The sequence below is a fragment of the Xiphophorus hellerii genome, chromosome 6 (genome assembly GCF_003331165.1).
Source record: "Xiphophorus hellerii strain 12219 chromosome 6, Xiphophorus_hellerii-4.1, whole genome shotgun sequence".
In the NCBI taxonomy this organism is placed as follows: Eukaryota; Metazoa; Chordata; class Actinopteri; order Cyprinodontiformes; family Poeciliidae; genus Xiphophorus; species Xiphophorus hellerii.
In genome coordinates, this window is record NC_045677.1 from 23,609,305 (window position 1) to 23,621,387 (window position 12,083).

The 12,083-nt window shown below is 35.3% G+C and overlaps 1 protein-coding gene across 2 annotated transcripts in view; it reads right to left on the reverse strand.

The window, feature by feature from the left end:
- The window catches only part of LOC116721319 (guanine nucleotide binding protein (G protein), alpha activating activity polypeptide, olfactory type), a 76,688-nt gene that overhangs the window by 53,537 nt on the left and 11,068 nt on the right, over positions 1 to 12,083 (reverse strand). Inside the window, exon 1 of one of the 2 annotated variants that reach the window (XM_032564970.1) lies at positions 242 to 831. The exons of the other annotated variant lie outside the window; for it this stretch is intronic. Within the exon in view, the coding sequence (XP_032420861.1) occupies positions 242 to 380 (139 nt within the window). The 5' untranslated portion in view covers positions 381 to 831. Of the gene's footprint in view, positions 1 to 241; positions 832 to 12,083 lie in introns of those variants that run through there. 2 annotated transcript variants of the gene reach the window in all.

A 12,083-nucleotide genomic window follows, 5' to 3' on the forward strand; every position in this document is an offset into this window, starting at 1 on the left:
ATATAAAAACACAAACCTAGCACCAAGCGACTACATCCTGCCCACATATTAGGGGGTAAATATGCTCAAAGGTGGGGGTAAATTGCTATTATTATTAACTGTAAGGCTGTGAAGCTCCCATCAATATCCACCCCCATGACATATTATTGCTGCTGTCAAAGAAATACGGCTACGTGTTCGGTAAACGAAACGGATTAGTCCACATTTTAAACACCAGCCACCGCGTTTAAACGAGCCTTACCCAGCAGTAAGAGCCTGTGTGTTGCTTTGTACGCCTGTCTCTCCTTCTGTAGCTGCTTTTCTATCTTTTTATTAGCCTCTCGTTGTGCCTTTTCGTCGATGCGTTGGTCTTCAGTCTTGCTGTTGCCCAAACAACCCATCTTCCGTCACCCTCAACCCTTCCTTGTGGAGCCGTTAAAAATAATCTCGTTGTAAAGAGAAGGGGGGGAAAAAATGGCAGCCGAGGAGGAGGGGGGGGGGGGATTTAAAAAATAATAATAGTCACACCAACAACTAGTGTGCTGTAAAAATAATAATAATAAATCTCTGCGAGGCTTCTCTCCGTCCGTCCGTCCGTCCGTCGGAGGGAGGAATATGTTCCCCCGTTACAATTCCGCTTCAGCCGCAGCAGACCGTCATCCGCGCCGACGAAGAACAACCGCTCGATTCACCGAGGAAATATTTAAAATATATACATAAATAAGAACAGAAAGAAAAAGAGAGAGGGGGGGAGAGAGACAGAGAGAGAGAGGGGGGATTTCAATTTCTGGGAATCCGGTCAACTGTTCCTATCACGTCTCCAGCCCCTCTCCTCTCTCAGTGGTTTTTTTTTTTTTCTGTCTGAATTTCTACCAGTGTTTCTGTCTCTTTAACTCAGCACTGCCTCTCTCTGTGGCACCAGGAAGTAGCCGCGGACCGTGGAGGCAAGAAAACAAACCTCCGTTAAACTGTAACGTTAACGACCAGCCCGGCGACAGCATTTTATAACTGGGTGAAGTTGGAACAGACGAGCCGTTACAGACTTAGTCCTGATGTGATAATAATATATATTTTTTAAAAGTAAGGAAATGAAACGGTGGAATGGGTGGAAGGCCCAGACGCCTGTTTACAAGAGGGGCTGGGTCTCTGCTAGTGAGATGGCTCTGACCCACACTGGTAACCAGTTGACATAGTTCCTGTAAGAACTGGGGTTAACTGGGCCATGATTGTGTACTTTATTATACGTTATTAGACATTTAAAACATTTTAAATCACATTATTAGTCTTTAAAACATTTTTAGATAGAGACAGAGCAATAGATAGATAGATAGATAGATAGATAGATAGATAGATAGATAGATAGATAGATAGATAGATAGATAGATAGATAGATAGATAGATAGATAGATAGATAGATAGATTTTTGGATCACTGGTTGTTTGCTTCGATGGATGGATGGATGGATGGATGGATGGATGGATGGATGGATGGATGGATGGATGGATGGATGGATGGATGTATGTATGTATGTATGGATGGATGTATGGATGGATGGATGGATGGGTGGATGGATGGATGGATGGATGGATGGATGGATCATCTGATGGATGGATGGGTGGATGGATGGATCATCTGATGGATGGGTGGATGTATGTATGTATGGATGGATGGATCATGGGACGTTGTTATTTTTGTCCAACAGCCATAATTATCTACAGGTTCTTGATGTTGCTGGTACTTCTACTCAATCTGTGGGCTTTGATTAGACAGAGCTAAGATTGAGCTTTTAGGCAACAAACACTGAAGACGGGTTTGGATTACAACAAAGAACAGAAAAGCAAATCTATAAAAACCATGTAAAAAATGAGGACAAACATTGAATACTTCGTTCTTTATTAAGGCGTCTTTATGGAATGCTGCATTAGATACCAGATGTCCTCTGTTCTGGTGTCCAAATGATGCAGTTTTAGTCTCTGTGGTTCCTTCACGTTCCTTCCCATGAAAGTTAAGCTGGTACAGTCTTAATGATTGTTCAGGCTTTTTCCCACGATGTCATCTTACTGGTTTTTGGAGACTTCTTTTAGCATCTTGCGGTCTACTTTCAAGGTGAACATCCATTAACGTTCAAACCTGGGCATGTTGGCAATTGTTTTCAACGTTCTCCTCTTGCGGACTACAGTGAAATGGCTGATTTCAAATTGACACCGACCTCCTTAAATCCCTTACCAGATGTAGAAACGTGCAAGTCTCAGAGTAAAACTTCCTTCAGAAATGCTGAGAAATGATACTCTCATCATCTGCTCGTCATTTTAGGATGGAGAAGACGAGGGGGTGACCTCAACAGAAATATCTTTTTCATTTCATTTCACAAAGCATTTTAAAAGATCTTATCTCAAAGGGAAAACAATTTTTGTCACAACTTGTATTATATAAGAAACTTCAAATAGTCGATGGTGATGCTATGGGTAGGTAGGTAGCAGTCAGTTAATCTGAAAACACCTCTGGCTGAAGACTGTTGTCAAATGACAATCTCATCATGACTGATATCAGGGTTTCCCTCTGCGTATTATAAGCCTGGCAGGCCACCAGGCTTTACTTATGTCCCCACCAGCTTTAGTGTTGTTAATTTATTAGTTTTTCCTTTATATTATTGCCTTTTTTAAGACTTTACAGTTGGTGTTTAGGTATTAATCTTCCAGTCTTCCAAAAATGCTTAACTATCAAATGATATTTTCAAATTTCCTGCCAACTTTAAAAATGTTTTGACTCAAAATCACGGCGATAGTCTGGATGACTGCCGAAGCGCCCTGAGCACCGGGCTTAGCCAGTTTTATGGGGAAAACCAGAAACAATATTCCACAGCAACATTTCTTGGATGACACCATAAGTTGTTAGCAAGCGATGCTAATCCACCTCATTTGCTTTTGCCACTCCTTTTTAAATCTCTGTCTGGTCGTATGGCTATAAAGCTGGGCAGAGAGACGTTGGAGTCTGTCTGTCTGGCTGTACATGGTTATTTTTATAACAAACCATTATTGTTTTTTTCTTATCTACTTATTGTTTTTTATTGCAAAAGGCCAAAATAAATATACTTCAAAGATATTTCAATTCAGATTTATGCTGAACTTAGTTAAAAATATATCCTACACCTGCTGTACGGTATGTTACATCTCCCACAACTCAACAAAAGTTTGCAGCAAAAGTATTCTATTTCAGACATTAGAAATACTGAAATACTAAGGTATTTTAACATGTTAATTTAAAACGGCTGGGAGTTTTTTGTTTATTTTTGTTCTTAAGCACTTGGGATGTTTTTAGGAGCAGCTCAGACTCCAAGGAAAGTGCATAGCAGATCCCCTTTAACAATTTACAAATTTCATAACAATTTTGTTTATTATTAAGCAGTTAGAACTAAAAAAAAGACTAATTTATGTGGTTTAAATGTAGTGAATTTTGTGGCCTGCCAGTAGTTTAAATTTGCTCTTTTTGACCCCAAAGATGTACCTGTTTCAACTATAGATTTAATAAATTAACTAAAATTTGAAACATTCTTTCCCCTTGAGAATAATTAAGTATTATCCCAGTCAAATCTTGTTTAAAAAAACAAACATAAAAATTGAATAATATTAATAAAACCTGGAAATTTTGTATGATTATTTTCTCAATAAAGCCTCAATAAAGGTGCAGGACTAGCAAACCCTTGAAATTTTGGCAGAGCAGTGATTCCATAAATGTTGACATTGTTTTTTGTATGGTCTTAATTTATTTATTTATTTTTTACTAAATACCTTGTAGGTGACAGTATTTGTGGGAATGTTGGTTGTTTTGTTTGTTTGTTTTTTGCTCCTTTCTCTTAGAATTGTATTTTTTTATTTTTTTGATATAATGTGAAAAGCCTAATAAATATATAAAACACTAGAGGTTGAATCATAAAACACACACACATACACACACACACACAAAGCGACACATTGTGGACGGCTGGAAATGTTAGATGTGTTACGTCACAGCAAAGCAGCAATCAACCCCACCATGAAATACAAAGTCCACGGAGCGCGGCAGCATGCTAACAAAGCCTGAGGCAGCGAGACACAAAACAGCCTCATAAATTTACTCCAAACCCAGAGACAGTTAACACACCTGCCTGGCGCAGCGTAGGCCCCACCTTAGCAAATACGAAGAGATCATCCGAATAAATAATTGCTCAGGCCAACACTTTTATTTGCTTTCTTCAAAAATATTTGCCTGCACTAACAAATAGATCAGCCGAACACATAAAAAAGGGATTTTCTTTTCTCTCAGGGAGCCGACTCATAAAATACAGAACTCACTTACAGAAATTATTATATTGCGCCACCGCCCTCTGGAAAATATCTGAAGCTCAATAATAGTTTCATGTTTTAATTGCAGCAGGATAATCTCATGTTGGAAAATGTAGAAAAATGCAGCCAGTATCTGGATAAAAAAAATAAAAATCCAACGTTTATGAGAGTTTTTTTTTCACAGAATCACTCACTGCTGCAACATTTACAGGCAACTTTCTGTAAAGTAAATACTGAGGTAACATTTTTGTTTGATTTAAATGTTTAATTAAACTAAGTTTAAAATCAGACAAAGATAGATAGATAGAAGACGGCACAAAGGATGAAAAGAAAGAGATAAAGTAGTAAAACGTAAGAAAGGAAGGACAAAAAGATACAAGGAAAGAAGAGAAAGAGTACAAGGAAGGAAAGGAAATAGAGAAAAAGGACACAAAGTAGAAAGATAGAACGAATAAAATACAAGGAAAGAAGGAAGAGTATATAGGACACAACAAAGGAGGAAAGGAAGAATAAAAAGGATATACAAGGAAGGAAAGAATGGCTAGATGGAGGAATAAAGGACACAACGTAGTAAGAAGAAAGGTCATGAAGAAGGAAAGAAAGGAGAAGAGAAGGAAGAGTATAAAGGATACAACAAAAAAAGAAAAGAAGGAAGGAAGAATACAAGGGAATAGACAGAGGGAGGAAGGAAAGAAGGACACAAGGAGATATAAGATAGAAGGAGAAATAAGGACAGAAGGGATGAAGAAAAGAAGAATAAAAGGATATAAATGAAAAAGGAAGGAAGGGATAAACAGAGAGGAAATAAAGGACACAAAGTAGTAAGAAGAAAAGTTACAAGGAAGGAAAGAAAAGCGTACAGAGAGGGAAGGAAGGAAGAATAGAATGAAATTCACATGTTACAGCAGCACAGTAACAAAATATATCCTATTTAATAGAAAACATATTTAAAAAACTATAAACAACTGCATATTTTTTAAAGTAAAATAATACAAGGAAAGAAGGAAAGGAACTAAGGACACAATCTAATCAGGAAGGAAGGACGAACATAACGGATGGCAGGAAGGATGGTATGACACAAAGAAGGAAGAAAAGGATAGATTGAAGGACATAAAGGAAGGACAGAAGAAAGAAAGGAACGACGCCAAAAAAAGAAGGATTGAAAAAAGGACACAACATTTAGAGAAGGGGAAACAGTTTGGAAATACAAACACCCTTCCATCCTTCCTAATGTATTTCCTACAATATTGAAATCAATTTCCATCCTTTACTAAACTTTATAGGAAAACTTCAAACACAAGAACTGTTCACCTCCAAAATGTTTGGCACAAGAGATTTAGCTAAAAAAAAACAACATACTTTGTTATTGTAAAGTTATTTTTTTTTACTACTTGCAGCTCTCATAGCATGTCTTACTGGTAACTTTTAATAGCACTTCCTGAAAGGACAAGTAAATAATCTCTGTTTTGAGCAACATTTGTGTTTATTTAGTCATGATTAGTTGAAATAATCGTCAACTAATTTAGTAATCGATTAATCATTGAGTATAAGGACTCAAAAAAGGCTTTTGCTGATAGAACAACATACTCAAAGAAGTAATTAAGCCAAAACTGAATAAAATTTATATTAAATTTGCATTTAAGATTAAAAAACACCCATGTCTATAAATATGTTTTACCCAAAACTCCTTAAGTGGGATAATTTTAGTTTCACTCAGTTCAAATCAACTAAAGGAACACAGTGTTATTTAATTTTAGGAAATAAAATGTTAATTTTCTTATTTAAAAAAAAAAAAAAAATTTATTTATTTGCATTTCCAATGTTGTTTAGATGAAAAATCTGTAGAATGTGCCAAATATTTTTATCCGATTAATCGACTGATCGTCAGTTACTAGAATAATCGCTAGTTGCAGCCCTACTTCTTTAAGTTTCAGATTTGGAACGGAGCTTAGCTGCACCGTTGCAGTGAAAAGTCCCCGTTTAGTGAAGTCGACATGAAAGGTGTGTGAGTGTGTCACGTTCAGCTCACTGTGGTTTCCTCTGACACCAGATGTGGTGTGGTTTGTTCATTAGCCAGCACTTCTCTCTACACTGAGAAAACCTTTGAATTATATGTCATTGTTGTCGTTTAATTTTTATTTATATATATAAAGCATTATAAACTCAGCTTGTGCAGCAGAAATTAACATCTAAACTGTTGCATTCAGTTCCTAACTATGCAGTACATATGCATTCAAATTTAGCAACATAGACAAGAAGATGTTGTGATTTTCACAATGATACTTGTTTGTAGTGACGTTTTCCAGCATGCAAATTAACCCTAAAGCCCTCATTCACCTGTAGTGGGTTGATTACTAAACCAATATTAACGATCTGCAACTTTGATGTAAAAAAGAAAATAGATTCAGTTTCCCCGCCTTGAAAGAAAAGCAAGGTCAAAAGCAGTAACTGATCCACACTTCCCTCTAGTGGTCAAAGGCAGCATTGCATCTGTGTTGTGTCTGAATGATGAATAAATCATTGTCCATTAAAAGAAGGATAGTTTAGATGTTCATTTATAATTTTATGTATTTTTACTTGGTGATTTATATCCAAACTCTAGCAAAAAAAACCCAACCTGTTTTCACATTTATGTCAAGTTTTTCTATTAAAATGTATCTATTTTAGCATTTATATGCGAAGTTTGAGTTCAATCTTTCATTATTATATTAACACCTGATGTTGCTTAAGTTTCTATTTTCATCTCCACCAGTTTTTATTGACATGGTGAGATTTTGAAGCTCATTTTCAGATTTTCTTTGTCAGAAACAAAATTCAGTTTTATTTATTTTTATTTTGTTTTTGCTTATTTAGATCATTCAGATCAGGGCAGAACAAAGACAAGTATGTAGCAGTATAAAAGTATCCCAAAAAAGTGTTAAAATAATAAACCAATAAATAAACCAATAAATAAAAATGTACATTAAAAAAAATCTTATTTAAAAAAGGAATTATTAGCATACATTTTATGTTAACTTCCTGTATCATTTATGTATTTATTTGGAAATTAATTCCAATACAGACCAAAGAATATAAAAGTATAAAAAATTTGTTTAAAAATTTGCTAAAATATATTTTAAAATAAATAATAATACATATCTTTTCATAAATATTTCATTATCATATAGTTTATGTTATGGTGCTGTAAAAACACTTTGTAAATTTGTTATCTTCAAAGGAGCTATATCAAAAGAAATCAGCTTACTTCATTAACTCCAGTCACTGCAGTTAATTATCGACACGTCGGCTTTTAAGAACCTTAAAAATAGCTGCTAATCACTTCTTAGCAGTGCAAAAGTGCATTTTAAGGATATTGTAACAGGAAGGTATGGTAAAATTCACATTTATTATGCGCCAACACACAGGTTCCAAACACCAAATTTAATTTTACATTTATTTTGTGGCCCAGACTGAGACTGAAGCATGCATTGAATAAACGAGGCACCAGTCCAAACGATACCGAGCTAAATTTAGCATTGTTTAATTTTTTTTCTTCCTGGAAGCACTCCCTGCAGGAACAGAGGCTCTTGAAAAAGAAAAAGAAGAAGAAAGAAAATCATAAATTATACATTAAGCAAACTCAAAGAACAGGCCTGGTCCAATGTCCTTTGAACGTGGTGTGGTTCTCCTCCGATTGAGCTGATAGGACAATTCATATTGCACTCCCTGCTATTGGCATCATAAATATGACAATAACTCATGTTTCAGTACCTCTTGCCAGGGGTGACAGTAACTGGGAACTCGCTGAGTAGCAAAGTTCAGCTGTGGTCAATGATAAAACTCACTTAGACACAAGCAAAGTTCACTTGGCTCCAAAGGCCTCTGCTGCGCGTTTCTGTACATGAGGAAGATTTTTCCAAAAACGCGGCTTCCCGCCTGGGACAGCGGCTCGAAAACAGCAAACAAACCAGACAAAAGCTGCATGGCGGACATTTTTCAACTCGTCCGCAGTGTGTTTTCAGTAATTCCAGTCCAACAAGCAGCCAGTGTGACAATGCAACGATGGTGATGAAACTGATTTATGAAAGATAAGAGTTGACGAAATCTAGGAATGCTGCATCAAATATTATCTGTTAAAAGCACAGAAACCAATCTAAAACAGCAGAAGTCACTTCTCTAGGAATGCATAAACAAGGTGATAAATCAATATTATTGTTTTTATCGAATTTTGAGGTTTTGAAGATTTGATTTTTTGAAAATCAGAAATTTTTTTCCCCCTTGGTTTTCCATAGTTGAGTGATGTCAGTGGGCCACGGCCGCCATTTTGTTTGATAAGTGTGCTTTTTAGCTTCTATTTATTCGGACTTTGAGTTTAGATCAACTCTACGAAGGAATATAAGGATCAAGTTTAGTGTTTTTACTTTTAATTTCGAGAATACAATCATAATATTAGGAGAATTAAGTAGTATCTTTAGAACAACTCCAACAAATTATCTATCCAAGCTTTTTTTTCTCATTAATCATGTTTTTTCTCATCATTTTAAGATGTTCTTCTGGTACAACTTAGCTAATATTATGACTATATCCTCAAAATTAAACAAAGATTGTTGTAAAATAGTTCTAAAACTCTGCCGTACAACTCGCAGAAGGAATGATTGAAATAAAACCAATTTTTAACACATGTCTAGTTTCCTTTTTAGAAAAGAATGGGAGAAAAAAAACAATCTAGTATGAAAAAAAATCTGAAATTTAAATTTTATCCCATAGATAAGCTCCTCCATTTCTGTTCCAGGGTAGACGCTGCTATAAATCTTCAAAGTTGAAACATTTCTTTACACTGCATAGAAATCAGTTTCCTCAACAAATCACACCAAACCTTTCCGTTTTAGGACATTTAGGATCACCAAAATTATTTCTGTTTGCTAAATGCCAGAATAATGACACATTTTTTTAGTTGCTTGTTATTTCCTTCAAATTCAAAAGTTTACAGATTTTGTGGGCTTCTGATAGGTAAATTCACATTATTTTAATTAAATAGAGGCACACTTGTGGAAGGTCTTCCATGTTTGACGAGAAAAAGTAAAAATAAATCAGCCAAGATGTCAGAAAAATAACTGAGAACCTCTATAAGTCTGACTAATCATTGGGCAAAATGTCCATCCTATGAATGTTTATTTGTGCTGAACAATAAATCAGTAACAATATATATATTGTGATAGATATATGATCAATATCAACAGATAATATGTTGGTAGAAAATTCAATCTAAAGAATATTCTCTCAACTCCGATCCAGAACCGCAAAGCTAAGCGAAGTTTGGTGGATTCAGCTTACTCTCTCACTCTTTGGTTACCTAGCAACAACTTGCAGCGCAACTTGTGGTTACCTAGCAACAACCTGTTGACTAACTTAGGCAGCAGCAGTTTAAGGTTTGGCCACTGTGCCACCAGTTTGACAGTATTTCAGATACTTAAAACCAAAAACTAATCAATAATTATCAATATCAACTGATATAAAATGCTTTTCTCACGTTACGTTTTTTTAGCCATATTGTCAGCCAGTAAGCTACACAGGAAGGAGACAGATTCTTTGAGAATATCAACCACAGATAAAAAGCAGAAGACCTTGTAAAAGCTGGGAAATGAACCGACAGGCCGCTCAGCAACGAAGAGACCATTTCTAAAAAAGGCAGCAGAGAAAGCGACAACAGTTTGAGTATATACTCAGAAACAAACATTATCTTCTGATGAATCTAAAATTTAAATTAAACTTGAAACAAGCCTCAAAAACACCATCTCAATTGCAAAGTATGATGGTGGCAGCATCATCGTCTGAGGTTGTTTTTCTGCAAAATAGTTTGATACATAAAATAAACCATATGACATCATAAATTATTTAATGTTTAAGCAACATCCGAAGACATCAGCCAGTAAGTTGAAGCTTAGGCACAAAAATAACCCTAAGATTTTCATCACATTACCTACAAAGTCAACATTTTGGGGTTGCCATCGCAACTTCCACAGAAAATGTATGATTTATAATCCAATATTCCAGCAATCTGTTGAAGTTTAAAGTTTCACTTGAAAACGAAACTCTACAAAATCCTACAGAAATGCTTATGACCTCCCTCTATCATTATTCTGACATTTACCAAACAGAAATATTATTTTAGCTACCTTAAAGGTTTGGTCTGATGTAACGGCAGACAGTGAAGGAACAAAGATTTGGTGACTTTGTAATGTGACTTTTAATTGTATTCGTAGAAGTCCACATCCTAAATCTCTGATCTACTTTGATTTTACTACAATTATACAACAGTTTCAGGTTTCTCCAATCTGAATCTCAAAGTTAGACTTTGAAATCCAAAGGAATCTTAACTACCCTGACTTTGCCAGTAAGATTGTAAAACCGAAGCAATTATACTGTTAAGAACCATCCTGTTGAACTCTTATATAAGCAGTTATAAAATGAAGCAGATAATTATTTCAGCTCAGTAAATCATTGACTGATATTTAGCTTAGTTTGACTTTTAACTTGTGGAAAGAAGTTGAAACATTCATCGCAACCGCCAAAGATTCAAAGCGATAAGTTAATAAATTATCCAATCACAGAAGCTTCGTTGAATGCCTCAAACGTTCTCGTTCGAAAAGCTCGTCTCACAGGAGACGTTGATGAATGTGATAGAAGTACAGGTTTGGAGGAAAATATTCAAATTTAAAACACACCGGATATGGTTCACAAATAACTCTGAAACTTTGGCAGTAAAATGTGTATTAAAGACGTCATTCACAGGATATTTTGGGTTTTTTTGGGACCATTCTCTGAAAATCTGAGACATAGTTGTGTATGAAAATCTCAGCACTAACAACAATACTGAGTTCGTCACTTAATTCCCTTTTCTATTTCACTCTGATGCTCAATCTGTAAATTGTCAACAATGGAACAGGTTTACCTAATAAAGTGGCCTCTGAGTGTATCTTAGTTTGTTAATTAATCAGTTTAAGCCCTATAATTTCTATTGTTCTCTGGGTCTTTCGGGCTCTAAGTAATTCTTTCTAACAATTTCATACCTTTGAATAAACAATGTAATTTCTATGTATTTGAACGTATCATTTTGTTTTCTTTAGCTTTGTATTTTTTGTGTTTTCATGACACTTGTGGTCGGCTGTATAATGTTATGCCACATTTTCATCGACTGTGGTTCTGCTCCCCATTTTGGCCAGTTAACTTATGGAATATGACATTTGTTCCTTTCAGATCATAACATTTCCATCCATCCATCCATTTTCTAACGCCGTTGTCCCTAGTGGGGTCAGGAGGATAATTTTAATATAAATTATCTATTTTGTCAAAATTTTGAAATTATGACTGAAATTTCATAAGAAATCATGATACTGTGGGGTTTGGAGCTTTAAAGGTAGTGTTTTGAAGCCTGTGTAATTTGTCACTGCAGGGGGAATAATAGTAGTAGTAATACTAATAGTAATAATAGTCAATTATGACAGTAAATTACACATCCACTACCTTCACTATTTCCATATTTGCCACCTAACAGTAAAAAATCAATTCACATGAAAAAAACTCCATGAGTTTTTGCTTCATTTTCAGAGGCCTCATAGTAGTGCTAAAGTGCTAGCTTGAACAAAACTACAGGCTCTAGTGGTGTTATTCATTTCCTCCAACATTACAGAGCAAATGAATGTTTTGTTAAGCTCTTCTCCTATAAAAGACATAAAATGTTATCTGCGACTGTTTTACTTTTTGAGCATAAAGTAGATCTGTTTAGCTAAGCTGCTATGCCAC